Raw genomic sequence first — 21,396 nt, 5'->3', positions numbered from 1 at the left:
TTTTTATTTGAAGTTTTGAATATTATCACTGAATATCGGTGCACTCTTAATAAGACTTGTGCTATCTGCCATGCTTGTGAACATGTCAAGAATTTCTGTGGGCTTACAATCTCTTTTCAGTTGTTTTGGTGTGGGTTTCTTTGCAATGACTTCTTCATTGAAGCTAAATATCTACTGTTTTCTGACAATATCCCTTTGAGTTGTATGTGTGCATGTGCATCCCTGTATACAAAGACAGGGAGTGATTTACTGTGTGTCTATTTTGGGGTTTTCATGTATGTAATTCCTTTTGTGTTTTTATCCAACAGTTTAATATTTCAAAAGTTTTCTAGTGGAGACCCTGATACAAAGGATAATTCAGTGGGAATTCAGCTGCTGGGAATTGTTCTTGCTAACAATTTGCCACCCTTTGACCCAAAGTGTGAAATAGATCGTGTCAGGTGAGAAATGCAGGTTTTTTTGTGAATGATCTTGAAAAAATCTTAAGCCAAAGAGACCAAGTTTAATTTTTCAGCAGGAGGTGTGAGAGCTTGTTCTTTGGAATCCTTTGCTATCATCTGGCAAATAATATTTGCCAGATATATATAGATATATAGATATAGATATAGATATAGATAGATAGATATAAATTATATTATATATATTATTATTATCATATCTATATATATAGTAATACTTTCCTATCTACAAATTGCAGACCACATTTCTTTTGGAAAGTATGTAGAAGGTTGTATGTTTTTTTACAGTGGGGGCTAGGGTTGCAGTTTTGTGGAAATTCATAGAGTCAGGAATTGCTAAAGCAGAGATTTGAGACACTGCAAGTGGAAAATGCATGTTGTACTGTATTCAGCTCTTCTGAAAGCAGTAACTATTACTCTAGGCAGCTCAGATGAATTTTTTGCTTCAGTTTAAATTTGTGGCTTACAGTAGGTCTATCTTTTGTGCTAGGTATTTTCAAGCTTTGACCAGCAACATGGGCTTACTAAAGTATAGAGAAGTTTATGCAGCTGCAGCAGAAGTTTTGGGACTTGCTCTTCAACACATTGCTGAGAGAGAAAATGTAAGTGAACTGTATTTTGTGTTTGACCTTTCCTGTCTTAATTTTATATTAAACTTTTATATGACTACTCAATTCAGATCCAAAATTGAATATATTTAAAACTCAGCAGTCTTTATCCAACAGATTAATTAAAGATTCAAACTACTAACTCAACAGGAAAAGAATTTGAGGGCAGACTAAGTGTAGAATTTTTGCCTTACTCTTTGGGAGCTGACAGTGAATGATCTCTTTCTGGGGCTTTTTTCTGTTCAGCTTTTGCCAGCCAGCAACACTAGCAGGGTATGTTTTAAAGTTGGGAGATTTTTAAGATGAAAAGAAAAGCACGTTGGGAGGTTTGGAATTACTTTCCCCACTTAATTGCATTCTGGCTGTTCTTTCACAGTTTGTAGAGCATATTTCACAAATCTTCATTAAGTCTTTCTCAGTCTTTCAAGGTCCATTATAAGCAGTATTTTGAATAAATGAGCAAAGATGGTGTAAATTTTCTCCTGAACAAGGTTTATTCCTTTGATGTTAGTTACAGGTTGCTGGTTGTTTTTCACCTTTTTACTAAAAATTTCTAATTTTTTAATATTCATTAGTTGGAAATTTTCCGTACTGAATGAGAAGCTGTTTATTATTTATATAAGCACACTAAGCAACTTGTACTACAAAATTAAGGTGTTCCAAACCAATGAAAAGAAGCTCACGAATATCTTTTTTTAAGCAGGAGTCTTGTGTTTTAGCCAGGCAGAGCTGTACAGGACCCATGAAGCACCATAAAGGTTAAGATGAGTTGGCTGGCTCTTCCCTAGTGAAATTTACAAGAATCAAACAATATAGCACTAAAACCATGTTTCATTAAGGTGGTTATGATTTTCATGGCTATCCTTATCTTAATGTCTTTCTCATTTTCAGATACTTGAAGATCCAGTTTATGATTGTGTTATAAAACAATTGAAGCATCATCAGAACACACAACATGATAAGTTTATTCAATGCTTGAATAAAGTTGTTAAGAATTTTCCACCTCTTGCTGACAGGTATGTCATGATTTAAATGGTATGTTGGCTGTAAATCTAGAGGAGTGATAGAGAATAACTTGCTTTTCTTTGTGGGCTTCTGGTTATGTTAAGGTTTATGAATGCAGTATTCTTTTTGATACCCAAACTTCATGGTGTGATGAAAACCTATTGTCTAGAAGTAATAATGTGCCGGGCTGAAGAAGTTCCTGATCTCCACTTGCAGTTAAAGAGTAAAGACTTTATCCAGATCATGAATCATAGGTAAGTAGTCATGTGGTTATTATGGATAGTTCAAGTTTCTTGATAACATTTTCTGTGCTGCCCACAACATTTTTACATTCAGAAGCATTTATAATTCACCTTCACTTTTTAGTCATTGTTCCCCACATTTGAGATAATGTAATCTGGGAGTTAAGATGGTTAGCTCATTGTGAAAAATGAGCAAAGACCCCTAAAATAGCCTTAGGGTGAAACACCAATGGGATGTCAATTTCTGTAGTTTGTATTAGTTTACTTATATTCTTAGTCTTAGACTGAGTGCAAAAGTATTTACCTAAAACCCTTTTTGCAAAACCAAATATTGTTAAAACATAAACTAATCTTCTGGTTCTCTATGTAGCAGTGATGAGAAAAGCAATGTAACTGGGTTTTTTTTTTCTCCCTCTTCTTTTAGGGATGATGAAAGACAAAGGGTTTGTTTGGATATTATTTACAAGATGCTGTCTAAATTAAAACCTCTAGAACTTAAAGAGCTTCTGCCTGGAGTGACAGGGTTCATTTCTCACCCTTCTGTAGTATGTCGACAGCGCATGTATGATATCCTGATGTGGATTTATGATAATTACAGGTGTGTGTTCACTGCAGATGTTGTCTTTCAGTGGTTTGTCACAGACAGAGTGAAAGTGTTTGCAACAGTCTTCCAACTTCATGTCCCTCAGTGAGGGATTTTTCCAGTTGTCAGAAGAATATAGTCTGATTTGCCTAACTGGCTCTGGCCTTCGGTGACAATTTTATCACTTCCAGTAAGGGATAAATACTTGGACCAGAACTAGGATTTTGCATCACCACAGCAGCATGGCATAAGAGGTCTTAACTTTGATGCTCCAGCTTTTTTTTCTTGTTGCTGGAATTTGTAATTAGTGAAAATTAATACATTAAAGAAATTTGCTTTTAGGTAGAAGATACATTGAGGCACATGGGCATGATCTGGATCACTTAAATCTGGTAGTATAGAGAAGGTCTTTCTGTTTGACCCCTTAGAATAGGGAACATGCATATACTTGGTTTGACAAGTGGCTTGCTGTTGAATTATCTAACTTAGTTGGGTTTTATGTGCTTTTTCCCAAGATAACTCTTTGAATGGACATTTATTGCAAAGAAAAAGTACAGTCAATCTTTACTCCAGCATCACTTGTGAAAAGCATTCTCTGCCTGTTTCTACAGATTCAACCTTGCAAACTTCATAACAAATACCTAACATATTAATTAGCTTATTAGATAATTTATTTTATTAGTAGTGGAGATAAAAGGCATTTTTGGCAAGGAAGACCTCATGTTCTTATGCCAAGTTGACATTTTTATCAGAGGGCATATTCCTCCTTTTTATGTCACCATCCTCATCCTCTTATTTTGCTATGGATTGTTTGAGAGAAGTCCTTAAGAGATATTTTTCTCCCACCATCAGTGATCCAGAAAGTCAAGCAGATGATGATTCTCGGGAGATACTCAAAGTGGCAAAAGAAATGCTGCTTCAAGGACTGATAGATGAAAATGCTGAACTGCAGTGAGTAAAGAGTGTTGTGTTAACTGTCTGAAATAAAAATACCTCAATTTCTCTTACTTTATTTATAGCAGAAGAGTTGATCCTTAGAAGTTTTTTTTAAGTATTTCAATATAAAAGGGTAACACTGAGATAATACCATTTTAGTTTCTTCCAGTAAGTTAATTTATAAAATTTTGTGCCATGATGTTACACCAAGTGTAAGTGAAGCATTTGAACGAATTTCTAAGCCTTGGCAAGGTTGTTTCATTATGTTAAACCTAATTCTGCATTCATGTTCTAGAGTTTTTGAACAAGGAGGACCCTGCTATACACAAGCACACAACAGTAGATTAAATGTTGGATTTTTAGAAATTCTTTTGATGAAGAAAATGATGAAAGAGGAGATCTTGGTGCTTCTGCATCCATAGCACTTCTCAAAAGGAAAAAACTTGACAGAAAGAATTTTTTCAGAGTGAACCTTTTATATGAGGCACAGAACATGGTAGATGAATGAGGAATTCAGTGTAATTCAATGGAAGATTAAAAGCATGGAAGTGTTAGTTTAAGGCCTTAACTGTTATTGTTTTGGAGTTTTTTTGCTGATGGATTTGGGTTTTTTTTTTCCCTTTTTAACTTGGCTTTTTTAGAAGTCGGGGGTGGGGTTGGTTCTGTTTGAAAATAACCAAGAATAACTTTATTCTTTGCCTTTACAGATTAATTGTTAGGAATTTTTGGAGTCATGAGACAAGGTTGCCCACAAATACTCTTGACCGCATGCTGTCATTGTTAAGTTCTTTCTATTCCACCAAGATTGAAACACAGTACTTGAGTCTAATCACAAATTTTCTGCTTGAAATGACTAGCAAGAGCCCAGATTATTCCAGAAAAATATTTGAGCATCCCCTATCTGAATGCAAATTTCAGGTAAATTGTACTGTGCTGTCCTTTATGCAACTGTGTGACAAATTCTGCTCTTTAATGTAGTTACAACTTAGAAAAGAATGGCATAATGAAGGAGATTTTTCAAAGTGTTTTGTGCTCCAAAGTTAACAGGTGCAGCAGTTATGAGTTGTGCACAGTATCAGAAGTTCAATGATTTTGTGGGGGCAATAATTGTACTTTGTTTTTTTTAAAGTATATTTAACTAAAATAAAATACCAAGAATAGCTGATTTGTAGAGTACTGAAATGCTAAAAAAAGAGGGTAGCAGAGAGAAGCACCATCAACTGGAGAAATACTGTCAAGAAACAGGAATACTGGTGCAAGAGCTGTAAATCTGTCCTCAGCTGACCAGTCTAAATTAGTGAGCTTTTTTTACCAAGCTGTTGAGAACTTCTACATGTTTGTGGTTTGTTTGGGGTTTCTTTTATATATAGTCAGGTTCTTCCCCTATACCTGGGAGAGTGTTTTGATTTCTGGACTGTAATTTCTGCTGTCCTGCTCAATGAAGAAATGAAGAAGGCCTCTATCTTTATTGTTCTACTTAAAGTCTTTTTGTTCATAGGACTTTGTAGTTGATTCCAGCTGGCGTTACCGAAGTACTGTGCTCACACCAATGTTTGTGGAGACTCAGGCTTCTCCAAGTACCCACAGGAATTTGTCACAGGAAAGATCCTTTTCTCCTTCTGGGTCAGTCAGTGGGCAAGTGAGGGCTACCCAAAGGCAATATGAATTTACACCTACACAGCAAGGTGGTAAGTCAAGGCCAGTGTTTTCTGAAATGTTCTTTTTGCTGTAGGAATGATGTCATTTCTGTTGCATATGATTTTTTAATGTTAAAGTGTAAATATGTTTAGTATTTTTTTCCCAGAGTTTTTTTTCCCTTTTCTTTTTTTTTTTTTTTTTTTTTTTTTTGGTGTGTGGTATGAGAAAAAAAATCACCTTTTTATTAGTCTTATACATATTATATGTTCTGCCTAATGTAAAAGAAACACTGTCTTACCTAGCAGCTTGAAATCTGTTCTGCCCTTAAACATTAGGAAATTATATTTTTGAGAGAGAAAAAATACCTGCCTCATAGATGTTTTCACTTTATTTGTATCTGAGTATGTTACAGCTTTTTGGCAATTTCTTGTTATAGGTGGTAGAAGTTCTTTTAATTGGCTGACTGGAAGTAGCATTGACACATTGGCAGAGTATGCAGTTCCTTCATCCTCTGAATCCTTGTCTTCATCCATGCTGTTGGTTAACAAAAGGAGTGAAAAATTTAAACAAGCAACCTTTAAACCAGTGGGGCTAGATTTCGGGAAAAAAAGGCTGGGTTTGCCTGAAGATGAAGTGGACAGCAAAACTAAAGGTCCGTAAGCCTTATTGTACAAATTCCATGCAATTAGTACACTTTTATAAACCATCATTGTCAGTTCCTTGGCTGGCAGTCCATTGTCTTTGAGACAGTCCAATTGAAGTTCACCTTGAGAGATTTTGTTTCCAGGAGTGTGTGATGATACATAACATGTAAAAAGCTAGGATTGTGCTAGGAGTTGTAAAATTATATGTTGCTCATTGAAGGAACTGACTGGATGAGAAACCAGTCAGTGTGATAGCTGCATTCCTACCTCTCCCTAAGAGGATCACAGCATAAATATCAGACAGTTCTGACCCTTCTATTTTAAATTTAACTCTTTAAAGAAGAGATGTCTTTAAACATATTTTCTAAACCATTTCAGCTGTGCTGGCGTGATCTCCAACATTTTACAATCTGTCATTAGAAGTCCTTGCTTTTTTCTGAGAATGCTTCTTCTTCCACCCAGTCAATAAGTGAAAAATGTCAGTATTGCTCTGAGGTGACTTAGGATCTTTCTCCCTCTTTAACCGTTGTCAAATTTGTCATAAAAATTTTGACCAAAAGGATGACATTAGGAGTTCAGGCACAGAGCTATAAAAATCGACCTTTTCAGTACCTGAGAGGTGTTTCAGGGCTGTTATGACTAATAGACTGCAGTTCATGAAGAACTACAGAAACAGAGAGGTCAGTCTACCTTCTAGTGAGTCCCTGGTCTTCTACCCTGGAGAATACCAATTACAGTGGTATGTTTTTGTTGGCTCATTCTCCTTTTCTAGGAAGTGGACTGAGCTGACAGGTGGTTAAGTGGCCTTTTCCCATGACTGTCCTGAGCAGGAGTTGATCCAGTGGCAGTTCTGTAATCATACTTAAAAAATACAGTACAATATTCTTACTACACAATATTTGAATATCTTTTAGCACCTCTTTTATTTAAGGAGCTATATACTTTCTGGAATATAGTGCAAATGCTATACATGCCTTTGAGAGCTTAAAATAAATCTGGCATATGGGACATATTGGTTCATGAGTTTTAGGGTCTTTCCCTCTACAATAGTTTGATCTTTATGCCTCATCCATGCACTTGAAGTCTCTGTATAAATGCTTATTATCTCTTCTCCTAAAAGCAACTTATTTTTTTATCATTGGCTAGCTTTTAGCAAGGCTTTGTATTTATTTGCTAGTGAATACAAAGATGATGTTTGGTTTTATATGATGCTTTTGCCTTAAATCTGAAAGGAAAAGCTGTGGACATGATCATATGTTCCTTAGGTATAGAAGAACGAGCAGAAATTCTAAGACTGCGGAGACGTTTCTTGAAGGACCAAGACAAACTCAGTCTGATTTATGCCAGAAAAAGTCTGGCTGAACAAAAAAGAGAAAAGGTTTGTCAATCCAAATGGGTTTAAAAGTTTGTCTCTATGCCATTTGCAGTCTTGTACTTCATCTCTTGTAGTTACTTTGTGAAGGAAGGGTAGGTGTAAGGTAGTGGTTGCTACTTTAAGAGCTTTAGAAGGTTTAATTTGGAAATAATGCTATTTGTGGGCGTAAAGCTAAATGATGTTACTTAGCATGAGTGAGAAAAGAGCTGAATGATAACACTTCCAGTCTACCACTTAAAGTTCATTAAATTATTTTCTTGTGATGGGAGTCCCTAACAGTTATTGGGAAGCCCTTTACAGTTGTCATTCTGGAAACTAGGAGCCTTGGAGCTACAATACACTGCAGAAATTGTTGGAGAACATTATCCAGTGTCTGAAGGTGAACTCAAAAATGTGGTACAGCTGATGGACTACCCAGAACTGATTTGAACTTTTAACCTGAAGGAATGTCAGTAATAATCATTTCCTGAGTGTTTCTCAAGGCCAGAAACTTACTACTTTGTGGGTTTTCTGGTTGTATTATGTACTTACAATAAATCTAAGTGTTTTTAAGCTCTGTAGCAGTTTTTCAGAGGTTCCTGTTACTAAAAATAACGCACATTATTGTCAAAAAATGATAGCATTTAGTCCCAAGAGCAAAGGAATCCAGGATTGAGAGCTACCAATTTGAGACACTCCTGTAATACTCTGCAGATGCAGACAACTGTGTAAACACAACTTATGTCTGGAAGAATCACACAGATACCTATTTTAGCCCATTTATGTTTACTTGCAGGCTAAAGCTGCCATTTCCTCCCACCCTGCAAGAGAGAACCTGTAAATGAGCTCTGTATGGCAGTCCAAAATACAGCAAACAAAATCGCCTGTCTTTTAAACCCTTCCAGTGATGGTGTTTCCTCCACTTCTGTGGGAGGCTTGTTCCAATGCCTAACTGTTCCTTCAGTGAAAAAATTTTCATAATATCTAATTTCAACCTCTCCTGGCACAGCTTGAGGCCATTTCCTAACTATTTTTTAACATGATTAATGCATTTCAGGAGATGAAATCTGAGCTGAAGATGAAGTATGATGCCCAGGTTACTTTGTACAGAAGTTACCGAGTGGGAGACCTTCCTGACATCCAGATTGAATACTGCAGTCTCATTGCCCCTCTGCAGGGCCTTGCCCAGGTCTGGCTGCTTTTCAGAGGTCACTTGTGAAGTTTTCTGGTCCTGTAGGGAAAGTGTCATGTAGCCAGTCAATCGCTTGGAAAATTGATTTGTAGTTCTGCAGTCAACCACTGTGATACACTTTTAAAGACTCTGTTTTGAGGGAGTGTTTCTCCTACAGTGGTCAGAGAAGAGGCTTTGTTGTTTTCCTCACCTGAGCAGTTAAGGACTGGATACATCAGCTGTTGTCCATTTCCTGCAGGTTCCTCTGCTTGAGAAACAGATGGTGGTCTCTGCAGACATCGTTGCAAAGGACATCTCGCTGTTCAGTAACAAAACAGCCTTTTCACTTCTATTATATGTCTGTAATAGACTTGTAAAATACAAATGAATTTAGTGTGACTAAGACTGGACTCAGACTGCTCAGTAAAGCTGATCTAATATTCCTTTTCCTACATGAGAGTGATGGAAACTATAGACTGAACTGAACAGTAGACTGAAGCCCATTTTACAGTCTTTGGGAAGTTACAGTCTTCCTGATTACCTTTGTATTTCATTACTGTTGATAGTCCCTTATCTCTCTGTAAAGGATGGAAGTAGCACACTCATGAGTTCTCTGACAAGTGTTAGATAAAGAGTTAGACCAAACTCCAGACCCAGGATAGACCAAGATGCATGGGGTTATGTTACACACACAAATGTGTCTCTGGATTGAAAAAATGCCTTTAAATCTCAGATGAAACTGTCTGTAAAGACAGTCTGTCTCTCTGAAAACTCACTTCACTTCATGGACTGAGGTCCTTAACATGATATTTGGTGTCTGGTTCCTGTAATGGAAGTTGTGAGTATGTGAAAATTGCAAATTCTGCCCTCTCCACTGACACTCTGGCCTGAAAATCTGCATTGCCTTGGAGTTTCTTTAAGTAGAAGAATTAAAATGGGGTTTGAATGGGTAGTACAGTAATTCCCAGCACAGGTGAGATGCATGCCAGACTAAATAGTCCACTCCTAAAGAGTGTCTAGGTACAGGGTGGGTCATACCTTTTAATTTTATGTAATAATCTGTTGTGTCACAGCAAAATTCAGTGACCTTGCTGTTACTGTTGTAATTTACAGAAGGATCCAACATTTGCCAAGCAACTTTTCAGCAGTTTGTTTAGTGGAATTTTTCATGAGGTAAAAAAATCTAAAAACCCTTCTGAGAAAAACATCATTGTCCAGAAGCTGCTGAACGACTTCAATAATTTCCTCAGTATGAGCCTGTCATACTTTCCACCCTTCATTGCGTGCATCCAGGTAAGTCCTGATATGTGGCATGAAAGTAACTGGATATAATGTCTCTGTCTGAATGTGTGATAAACCCAGTGAAGGTCAAATACTGTCGTTTAGACAGAGATGGAAGGAGAATTGTTAAACAAGTGGGTATTTTAAGTGACACTTAAGGTGAGCAAGGCAGTTCATACCTCTGAACTGATTTTTCTAGGCTTCTAGATTTCTGATCTCTAGAGTTTGAGTCACCTTTAATGTTTTAATTGCATCAGTAACAAGAAGAGGTTTGATTACAAATGAAAGCTATTTCAATTGAAGTGGGAATTGAGAACAATTGAAAGGGTTATGTGGGTGTTGTGCTTATCTTCCTGTTTCTGGGAAGTGCTTACTGAGGAATTCTTTGATGTCTTGAGGATATCAGTAGCTGTCAGACCGTTTGTTGTTAGCCTCTCTTGTTTATTTTTTTCAAATTAGTCCCCTGAAGTAGTTGTTTGGGGATTTTCAGTAATGAAGGAAGGGCTCACCAGAGGATGAGTGCGTGCACCACAGTTGTTTCACTGGGTTGTGAGAATATACTGACCTGGAATAGATTGTGAATTTCATCTTTTAACCCAGTTTTCAGGGAGATAAAAAAAAAACTTATCCCAGCACCCGTTAAATACCCACTGTCACTGTATTGAATGATTCTTATCAACCGTTTTGATGTTGTGTTGGATTCATAGGTCTCAAAGGAATCTTTTTTCAGTGGCAGCTAATGGTTTCTTTTTTGTTATGGAAATTTAAATACTCTGTGACAGTAGGTATCACTCCAAATACAAGGGAACCATCTAGTTTGAATCAGCTTTGTAAACAGAGAGAAACTTAGCTTAGTACTTGTAATTACACATCTAAAAAAATGTAATTTCTTGTTTACTTTTTTTCTGTGCAGCTGCATAAAAGGTCAAATACTATGGGGATTTTTATGGGCTGTCTTGGTATCTTTTGAGCCAGCGTCTCACAATAGCTATCTGTTAATATTCCCTCTTGACATTGCATTTGTTGGCTCGGTCTTGATAATATTATTTGTGTTGAATTATGCTGTCTAGACCCTGCTAATAACACTGTTGCATTAGGCTACTTTTTTTTTCTGAATAGACATAAAATGACAACTTAAGAAGTAGGTAAGTTCAATTTCATCAAAAATATGGTCTTTGTAAGAGCAATGAGAACATCTCCTTGCCATCCTCATCAATAACAAAAGTACAATATCATGAAGTCCAAACAGCCTGCAATCAGTGAGAGGAAGTTTTTTCCCAGTAGGGAATTGAGTTCACATTGATCAAGAGAGCAGCCTGGGGGAGTGTGAGCAAGAACTCAGCAGTGTCAAGGCTTTCATTCGACTCACAAATGTGAGTCCTAGTGGCTTGGCCATTTGGAAGTATAGCTTTTCTTTCCTGTATACCAACAGCATAATAAATACTGGCTGGTTTCAGAAAGGCTTCCTGCTTTACTGCTGTTTCCTTCTGGTTGTTTGACTTTTTAATCTTCTACGGGTTCGTGTCCCATCAGAAGAGTAACTTGGTGGGTTAAAAGAGCTGTTTTTTTTACACCTATAATGTTAAAATTGACTGTGAAGCTCTGGGATTCACTTTCAGGGCAGATTAAGGGCCAACTGAAATACTAAAAGAGGTTAACTCCATGACAAAAGTTTACATAGCCTCCAAAGAGATGCTTGGCCTCCGAAGAACTTATAATTGCTTTACAAACATTTTAGCTACCAGGCCAGCTTGGATGCCATTCTCCCTAATCTTTGAACATATGGTGCAAGTAGACAGTGCTCATTGCATATGGAGCAGGGAACATTTCCTCTGCTTTGAGAAGATAAGTGATCAAATAGTCAGCAAAATGCACTACATAGAAAGATACCTCCTTTGATGTGGGATGATGTCTGTAAATTTTAAGTTTGGGAGGATATTCATTCTTAGCACATACCCTCACACTTTTTCCTGTGGTATGAGAAAGGGCTTTTGGTCTGACCTTAGCAAAGTTCTTCTTAAGGTTTTAGATTGTGCAGTTGTTCACCTTAAGTCTCACTGTGTTCCTGTGCCCCTGAAAGCTGGCAGTCAAAGAATGTGTCTGGGGGGTGTGTGCAGTTAATTGAAATTGTCTTAATAGTAGCTGAAATATATATGCTAACTCCTCATTGGGATCTGACTGGTCTGTAACTCAAGAAGCTACAAGAGGCTGTGGTTTTTTCCTCTTTTTTTATTGAGCACGAATTTTTTAGTGTGAGAGTCCCAACTCTACAAATTGTGTCGTCAGTTTGCTTATGCCAGGTGCCTCTTCTGTAGTTTTTGTGGTGGTTGTCATTTATCAAAGAAGTGTAACTTGGTTGTTCTCTGTCTCCTGTTGCAACTTCAAAACAGTGGTTTCTTTTCACGTAGTATTCTTGAGCATGCTGTGTTGCAAGAATCTGATTTTAATTTTTGTTCTAAAACGTGGTGCTGTTTCTTGTAATGAAAGCTATACTGCACCTCTTCCATGTTGAGAATTTTTTTTCTTGTTTATTTAAGATACTATTGCGATTTTTCTTTAGTGAAAAAGAAAACAAAGGAAAAACCTAACACTGGATTTAATAAACATGCTGCTTTCTTGATTTATTTACCTGTATTTAGAATAATGATTTAAGTATTTAAAAATAAAAATCTTCAAGTAAACAGGAATGTTTATCCCTGAAGAAGAGATTATTCTGTTAAATATGATAAAAGAAATACTGTCATATCTTTAAATCAGGCAGGAGTAGATGAGTACAGTACTAGAGGAGCCTAACAGGAAGCTGTGATGTGCTAAAACTGGCTGAATGTGTGGATAGAAAGCCTCCAGCTCAGAGAAGACTTCATGGTAAATTGTGCCTTTGGCTTATGGCAGGAATGCACCACTGAATAGGCTAAGTGAAGCACAGCTGCTGTGTAGCAGGCAAAATCCTGCCAACAAACAGAAGGAAAAGTTCAGGCTGTCAATGTGTCCATCTACCTCTCCCCCACTTTCCTTGTGATTCTGTCCAGAGAGTTGTCCCATGTCTTGGAGCCAAAGTATATGGGATTACTCTGTACTGTTCTCTGTCCAAAGAGCAACAGCACAGATGGAAAAGATTCCAGTTTTCCCTGGGTTGAGAACTTCTGGAGGCCTAATGGCTTAGTTCCATTTTAAAGCTTGCACTATAAGAAAAAGGATACCAAATCTGTATCGTTTTACACCAAGTAGACACCTGTTGTTTTATTTTACAGGAAATGAGTTACCAGCACAGAGAGCTACTGGAACTGGACTCAGCTAATGTGAGCACGAGCTGCCTTGCAAGTTTGCAGCAGCCCATGGGCATCCTTCTTCTGGAGCGTGCCCTGATGGCTCTGTCCCCTGCGGAGGAGCCCCCATCCAAAAGGATGCGTGGGAGGACAGAGTTGCCCCCAGATGTGATCAGATGGATTGAACTTGCTAAGTAAATTCTTGTTTGAGACATTTTACTCCCACTTAGGTTTGCCCTGTGAAGAACTCTGCTTTTAATGGCTTGTGGGATTACTTTTTTAGTCTTTCTGTCTTTTAGAATTAGATATGCTTTTAATTTCTTCTCAGTTAATACTGTCAGTGAGAGCAGTTAGACTTTAAAACTGTGCACTCTTACGATGCTGTCAGACTGCTGAAAAACATCTTGTTTATAGCTTTTCAACTGCAAGAGTTTCCATAGTTCAGCTATCACCCTACAAGATGAAGATTATGTAGTTAAGTATGTATTTCTGATTTTACATAAGAAATACTTACAAAAATTTACTATTTCAAGCTTGTAGTATTACTGCTTATTGATTTTTTTTTTTTAAGATAGCTTCTGTTTGCATTGATATACATCTGCTGAGCTATTGAAAAGATTTCTCTTTTCAATTTTATTAGGCTCTACAGATCCCTTGGGGATTATGATGCCCTTCGTGGCATTTTCAGCGGTAAGATTGGGACTAAGGAAATTACGCAGAAAGCTTTGTTGGCAGAAGCAAGGAATGATTATGCTGAAGCAGCTCAATATTACGATAAGGTAAAATGACAATGAGATATTTTTGTTTCATAAGTCTCTCATGACTTAAAAATAGTCAGATTAGAAAAAAGTGCAATTATCTAGGCAGACAAGTAAAAACATATGGGCACACTGCAACCCTGAGAGAGCAAATTGCCTGTGTTCATGGCTTGAGTTGCAGTGGGTAAAAATGAAGATCTCTAACTGTCTTTTAAAATGTTCACTCTTCAGAAATGTAGGTTTACTGAAGATAGCTACCTGAAATTAATTTATGTATAAACACTGCCAAGCTTGAATTTTCTGCATTTAATGTTGCTGTCGCACTTCGGTAAATGGATAGATATTTTTATGAGAATTAATTACAGTTAAGTTGCTCATGACTTAGAATTGAAATAGATTCTTGGCTGGAATCTGGCACTATTCTCCCCTTCAAATTCATTCCTTAGGCACTCTCCCAAGAAGACTGGCAAGATGGAGAGCCAACAGAAGCAGAGAAGGACTTCTGGGAACTTGCATCTCTGGAATGCTATGACCACCTCACAATGTGGAAGTCTCTGGAGTATTGTGCTACTGTTAATATTGATAGTGGAAAACCTCCAGACCTAAGCAAAACATGGAATGATCCATTTTTTCAGGTTTTTAGAAATTATTTCATTGGTACTGCACCATTTTTATCTCTTCAGGGATGTACTACAGTATTGAGATTATGGGTGAAAATCAGTTGCATTGTTTGAGTTACTTTATTATGGAAAATAGTGGACAGTCTGATATATTTTAAAAATTGAAACAATTTCTTCTGCTTGTTTGTTTTGATGTTTAATTTTTACCTCAAGTCTATGGCAGATCCCACAGGATAAAGCCAGCTTTTTCGTCTTCATTCTTTCTTTTGCAAGTCTTTTTTGTTACTTTTCTCACTTACATTTTTTTCCTATTTTAAGAGTTACCAAAGCATGGATTTTGAAACTAGTAAAATTTGCTAACAATTTCTTGAGCTATAGGAAAAGGCTGCTGTGATTTGTTGGCAAGTAGGAATTTTTCTAAAGGGAAAATATCTTTTAAAAAATTCAAAATGTTTTTATATTTATTTGATTTGCCACTCATAACAAAAAAATTTGATCATCTAATATTCCATTCCTGGAAATAAAGATTGCATTCTCACTTTGTAGGAGACATATCTGCCATATATAATACGCAGTAAGTTGAAGTTACTGCTCAGTGGGGAGAATGACCAGACTTTGCTAACCTTTATTGATGAGGCAATGAAGACAGAACAGAAGAAAGCCATTATAGAAATGCACTACAGCCAAGAACTTAGTCTCCTGTACATCCTGCAAGATGATTTTGACAGAGCCAAATATTACATTAGCAATGGCATGCAGATCTTCATGCAGGTAATAATGTCTTCTATCTCTGGTATGGTTCTTTTTTGTGTAAACTGAAAAAATGAAACTGCTGTTGCTATTACTTCTTTTAAATTCACTGCTTACAATGGTGAAAAGTGAGTGAACCAGTGGAGTGCATTCTCCTTCTTTAGTTTGTTTTGTTTTGCTGATTTAATCTTTTATACATTTTTCAGATTGATTGTGCAGACAATAAAAATTTTATTTTGTTCAATTTTTCCGGGGCCTCCTGTCCCCAGAACAAGCTCACAAAGGGTGTTGTATTGGGAAGTTACAAATTCCATCCATTACTGAGTTTTGATTAGACTGTAGGACTTTGGTCAAACCTAGGATAGGAATTGCAGCTAGAATATGCTTCTATGCTTGTCCAAAGCAGAGTTGCTCTCTGATTATCAGCTATTTAATTGTAAGAGGTTGGGTTCTAAAGTATAACATACAACAGCATCAGATCATTAATTTGTAGAGCACTGAACAGAACCATGCTTTAAATTCTGTCTTTGATTCTCTTCCTTTCTTTTCAGAGCTACTCCAGCATTGATTCCTTGTTATATCAGAGTCGAATGACCAAACTGCAGTCTGTACAAGCTTTGACAGAAATACAGGATTTCATCAATTTTATGACCAAGAGAAGTAAAGTTTTTTTGGTTTTTTTTTTCTCAATCAATTCTCCTTTTGTATTCAGTAATTGTGGTTTCCTGAACTTTGAATTTCTGAACTGCTATTTGAAGAAGCATAAGTCTGGAATTACCTCTTACTGTCTTCTTGACAGTAAGACTTATTACAGTTTTGTAAGAGGATTGAACATACCTTTGTGTTCTATTACAAAGTTTAATTAGCATAACTCTTATGGTAAGAGTTAAGCATCTCTTTTGGAAGTGCCAGTTAAAGTTTTAAATGAAGCTTTTTTATTAGAGTAACTTTTGGTAGTAAATAGCAGTTAGAGATGAAAAAATGGATGTGGTATATAAGTTGCACCTACTGACGTAGGCCTGAAATACACATTCATGTGCTTAAACCAAATTAGATATTAAATTTAGTTAACGGTTCCACTATATTCCAGCATGTTCATATATGGAAAGGAAACTACCTGGTGATGATCCCCAGTGGCAGTTCACACAGATGTCCTTATGGAATCCCCTGTGCTTCAGCAATAAACAAAATGATCACTAGATGATCACTAAGTGGCATTTTTCATGCAAGCCCAGAAATTCAAGTGGGTTGCTTAATTGCAGTTTTCTGGTTTGAATGTTAGACTATATTTTGTTTTGCCCATTTTCATGCTGTTTGGCTTCAGATGCATTTAAAATGTTCTCAATTGATTTCTAGGTAACTTAGCTTCAGAGGCTTCCCTTAAGAGACTTCTCAGAACTTGGACAAGCAGATACCCAGATGCTAAAATGGATCCTATGAACATCTGGGATGATATCATCACAAATCGGTAAAATTGCATTCTTGGGTTAGCTTAGGTTCTGTCTGCCTGTTGAGTTCCAGGAAGTGCTTTTTCTAATGCTGCTTGTTTTTGTATGGGAGGGATTTGATCCAATATGTGACTTTTTTTTTTTTTTTCTATTTTAACTGTGGTAGTAGCTTTCTCAATATAACTGGGGAGTTTGTGTGACTAACTTGTGGTGAGGAGCAAAAGGGGGTTGAGAAATGGCCAGGGAATAAATAGTATTTTATAGGGAAACATAGATGTTAGTTTAGTCATTTTCTTGCATCAGTGACTATATGCACTGTGTAAGCTGGCCCATTTCAGCAGTTCTTGAACATACTCACTTGTAATTGAGTAGATTAGCTGCATTTAGCTCAATGAAACACCACCTAAAAGGTCAATCAGTTATGAATAAAAATACTTGGACAGTTCCAAAATGAGGGAGCATACAAAACAAGCCCAGCCCTGTCGCTCTCAGTGCTTCACCTGTTTATGGGAAAGTTAATGACCACTGTTTTAATTGGAGACTTCTGTTGCGCAGCTGTTGCTAGAAAGAACAAAGGCTCTCTGGAGACTCCTTTGGATTAGCTCTGAAAAAAACTGGAATGCTTTTTGAAATTTAAAAGTTTTCTGCCCTTGCCATAGTGTCTGTCTTCGTCCCAATTCATTCTTCCAGTGAAAATCTAGATTAGTCCTCCTTTCCTGTGTGATAACTTCTTCAGTAGCTCTGCTGGTACATACTGTGCTCTGTGATTTATTTTGTTATCTCTTGGTGTCAGGAAAGCATGGCTACAGAACAGCTTATTGCAGTTCAATATTAGGCAGAATACGTGGCATGGCTTACTTTTGAAAAAAGTCTCGAAACATTTATGACTTGAAGGGTTGTCAGGGTTTTAAACACTTTATGTGCTTTTTGAAAACTTTTGTCTCACTTTAATTAAATACCAAAGGATGTGCCAAGTGCCACTTGAGAGTGTAGTGCTCTCCTCTACTTTGAGTAACAGTCTACATAATGAGATGTGCTATTAAATTAGACAGGACTAGTTGTGGAGTAACAGGATTCAGCATGGATTCATGGCAATTCCCTTTCAAAAGCTGAGTGTGGTTGCCGATCTGTTCTGCAACACAGATGTCAATGTTGGCATGTATTGATGGGATAAACATTTGAGTAGCAGGTTGACATAAAATACAGCCTGGCACTCACACTAAATAATTGAGACTCCTGTTTGTTTGCATGTCTGTGAAGCTGAAATGCAAGTTATGGCTTGGTGAACTTAGGGACTGTAGCTTACACAAAGGAACTAACTAACAAAAAATCCCACTCTATAGTGGACATTTTCTAACACTAATCTTATCAGTTCAAGATCCTGAATGCTCTCAGGGTCAACAGGATCCCTGTTAGGAGTGTCCAGACTCTGAGACCTGTGTTTAGCCCTGCTAAACATGATAGCTGTAGCTTGACATTTTCTATTAGCTTTGTTTGCTGTTAGGCAGATCAACATTTTTGAACATTCATTTCCTTGAATGTATACCAGAGTGATCTATATCCCTGTTGTTTATTGTGCAGGTGTTTCTTTCTTGACAAACTGCAGGAGAAACTTCCCTCTGATCAGGCCAATGACAGTATGGAGGTGGATGAAGAATACGGTGCTGGTGACCAAATGGAAGTGGATCAACAGAGTGAAAGCATTCACTCAATGATTAAAAGCTGCAAATTCAATATGAAAATGAAGATGATAGAAAGTGCCAGGAAACAGGTGAATATACTGTCTGATAGCTTCCAATTTGCTGAGAAAATACATAGAAAAAGCTGGAAAAGCCTTTTAGGTGGTATTTGGTACCCTTTTGCCAGGGCAAACCTTGTCTCTTTTTGACCCTGCTGTCCAGGACATTTTGAAGGAAAGTCAGTTCCACAATGAAAGAAAACAAAAGGATAAATGTTAATTACAAAGTTGATGGTAACTTGTCATTACTGGAAATGTGCCTGAAGTCCCCTTTGATCCACAGATGGTTTTGGACACTCTAAAGGGCAGATAAAGTATCTGAAATGTTTCAGTCTTTAATGGAAGGGATGCTTGCAATCAAGCATTATGCTTCTTATTTACAAATAATTTCTTCTGTACAAGAGAACAAATCTAAGTCTGATGTAATTAGTATAATTTACTTCAATCAGCAATGCTGGATTTCTTTTTTTTTCCACAGTTTTCATTACTGCTGTTAGTTAACACTAACAAAGAACTAAAGTTAAGTGACTAAGAAATTTTGGGTTGAATCTGGCTGTTGAAATGACTGAAACAACCTTTTTGATGATGGGTCTTTGGTGTTTCAAGCTTGAGACAAGATGAATCCATCTCCCATCTTCTGAGATGCTGCAGAAATCTGCAGTCATTAACAAGAGTTTATTTTAAGCAATTTTATAAGCAAATATAACATTATTGCTTTGTTGACTACACACTCTTGAAGGAGTAAGTGAAAAATAAGATTTTCTTTAATGTTACTTTTGTGAAACTTCTCATCAAAACACAAACATAAGTGATTTTCTTAGTGATATCTTAAATCAAGTTGTGTTTCCCATATGTGATTGTATTGTAGAGCAGTTAAATGCTTCATGCAGCTGGAATGATTTTCTCAGTCGTTTAAACCTCTGTTCTTCTCTTTTGCTATTCAAACTTCTCCATTAGCACAAATACGGTTCTGAATATGAGACCCAGCAAACAGTGAGCATCTCTTTGCCTTACTGTAACTTTACTTGTGTCACTTAAAGCTTCTCATCCCTGATTTGGTTGTGGGCAGGTTTTAGTTTCTCTTCAGACACATGGTCTGAAGTTCTCTTAATCTGAATACAGAACAGCTTTGCTGTGGCCAAGAAGCTCCTGAAAGACTTGCGCAAGGAAGCCAGAACGAGGGAGGACTGGCTGGTGAGGTGGAATTACGCCTATTGCCGCTTCACTCACAGCAGCAGCCGCAACCTGAGCTGTCCTGAACGCGTGCTCTCAGTGTTGAAAACCATCTCCCTGCTTGGTAACAGCCTTTGCTTCACCTTGTTTATTTTACAAAGTTGCTTTGTTGTCCACTTACCAACTTTTGTTTTTGAATTCCAACAGAAGATACCAAATCTGACTATCTCAGCAAGAACATAATGGCCTTCCAAAACCAGAATCTTCTTCTGGGTACTACGTATCACATCATGGCCAATGCTCTTAGTCAGGATCCAAGATGTCTTGAGCAAATTGAGAAAGAAAAGGCTGGAAAGATATCACTAATAGCAGGAGAAAGCCTTGAGAACCCTAAAAAGGTAAATGAAAGGGGAAGATCTTTTAGTAAGTTCAGTGTCATTATTGCTACTTCAGTAGGTGGTGATGGCTATGGATAGATACAGAGCACGTGAAACCTGTCTGCTATTAGTAGTGATTTGTCCAGCAACACCAGATAGAGAAAGAAAGGGTGGGGGGAAAGCAAAAAACAATGCTGAGGTTGCTGTTTCTTCCAGGTTTTTCTCTCCTGCAGTTTGGCATCACTCTAACATTTCTAAACAGGAGAATGTTCTTGTGTTTCTCTGTACCTGCATTTTGAGTGGAGGGGGAAGACAGAGTCACAGCATCTGCATGCATAGTGGTGAGACAAGGCTTGAGATCCTCAAAGAATGCCTTGATTTCAGCTGGGCATTTGTGACCTGCTTCATGCCCGCAGGCTGTTGTCTTTGATAAAGAGATATTTATAATACTGATACACTTACTTTATCTAGGTCATTTTAATGGAAGAGAAAAGTGGAATTTTTTAAGGCAGAGCACATGCAGGTTGTCTTTGCCTGTTTTGGGTAGGTGTGCATTTGAAGAATACAGCACTAGACTGTGCTGCAACTAAAACAATATTTGCTGTCAGTTGTCCCACATGCTGTGGCATTGACTGTTGCATCCCGGGTTGTCGCAGTTGACTTCTTGTCTGTCAGATGGATTAAGAATTTGAAGTACCACTGCTGGCTTATATCTAGTAATTTCTAAAACCACCATGAAGATGCTTACATATGGAATCATAGAATGGTTTGCGTTGAAAATTACCTTAAATATCATCCAGTTCCAACCCCCTTGCTATTGGCAGGGATACCTATCATTTGAACAGGTTGCTCAGAGCTTCATCCAGCCTGGCCTTGAACACATCCAGGGATGGGGTATTCACAAATTCTCTGGGCAACCTGTTCCAGCGGCTCACCACCCTCACAGCACAGAGATCCCTCCTAATATCCAATCTAAACTTACTCTCTTTCAGTTTGAAGCAATTGCTCCTTGTCCTGTTACTACATGCTCTTGTAAAAAGTCCCTCTCCATCTTTCTTGCAGGATCACTTCAGGGAATATGAACCATATTTGTATAAAACAAAAAAAAAAAGTTCCTAATTTGTGTTTTATTCTTGTTAAAAGTAAAGCAGATCAAGAAGAAATTCCTGCAAAAAAAGGTTTTAAATTTTCAGGTATTTAGAAACTTAAGCGAAAGCTTGAGCTTCATTTATTAGCTAATTCTTAAGAGCATTCTTCTTTAGGCAATCTAAAGGATGAGCATAATAGTTGTTCTGTGTCAGATGAGTAAGATTGCCATACTAGGGACTTCTGAAAGATTAAGAAGC

At 37.3% G+C, this 21,396-nt stretch overlaps 1 protein-coding gene across 1 annotated transcript in view; it reads left to right on the top strand.

Moving 5' to 3' along the window:
• Nucleotides 1-21,396, top strand: part of PRKDC (protein kinase, DNA-activated, catalytic subunit) — an 81,491-nt gene that overhangs the window by 43,918 nt on the left and 16,177 nt on the right. The window contains exons 51-71 of the mRNA XM_053986773.1: nucleotides 309-440; nucleotides 949-1,060; nucleotides 1,958-2,082; nucleotides 2,176-2,325; nucleotides 2,738-2,911; nucleotides 3,749-3,847; nucleotides 4,540-4,750; nucleotides 5,331-5,520; nucleotides 5,907-6,122; nucleotides 7,380-7,492; nucleotides 8,526-8,657; nucleotides 9,753-9,932; nucleotides 13,172-13,380; nucleotides 13,827-13,965; nucleotides 14,391-14,579; nucleotides 15,111-15,335; nucleotides 15,866-15,974; nucleotides 16,671-16,782; nucleotides 18,344-18,533; nucleotides 19,623-19,797; nucleotides 19,881-20,071. Coding sequence (XP_053842748.1) covers nucleotides 309-440; nucleotides 949-1,060; nucleotides 1,958-2,082; nucleotides 2,176-2,325; nucleotides 2,738-2,911; nucleotides 3,749-3,847; nucleotides 4,540-4,750; nucleotides 5,331-5,520; nucleotides 5,907-6,122; nucleotides 7,380-7,492; nucleotides 8,526-8,657; nucleotides 9,753-9,932; nucleotides 13,172-13,380; nucleotides 13,827-13,965; nucleotides 14,391-14,579; nucleotides 15,111-15,335; nucleotides 15,866-15,974; nucleotides 16,671-16,782; nucleotides 18,344-18,533; nucleotides 19,623-19,797; nucleotides 19,881-20,071 — 3,373 coding nt within the window. The remainder of the gene's footprint in view (nucleotides 1-308; nucleotides 441-948; nucleotides 1,061-1,957; nucleotides 2,083-2,175; nucleotides 2,326-2,737; nucleotides 2,912-3,748; nucleotides 3,848-4,539; nucleotides 4,751-5,330; nucleotides 5,521-5,906; nucleotides 6,123-7,379; nucleotides 7,493-8,525; nucleotides 8,658-9,752; nucleotides 9,933-13,171; nucleotides 13,381-13,826; nucleotides 13,966-14,390; nucleotides 14,580-15,110; nucleotides 15,336-15,865; nucleotides 15,975-16,670; nucleotides 16,783-18,343; nucleotides 18,534-19,622; nucleotides 19,798-19,880; nucleotides 20,072-21,396) is intronic.

Source organism: Vidua macroura, chromosome 1 (assembly GCF_024509145.1).
Source record: "Vidua macroura isolate BioBank_ID:100142 chromosome 1, ASM2450914v1, whole genome shotgun sequence".
NCBI classification, from domain to species: Eukaryota; Metazoa; Chordata; class Aves; order Passeriformes; family Viduidae; genus Vidua; species Vidua macroura.
The sequence above is the reverse complement of the archived record's forward strand: the minus strand, read 5'-3'. Positions and strand labels throughout refer to the sequence as shown.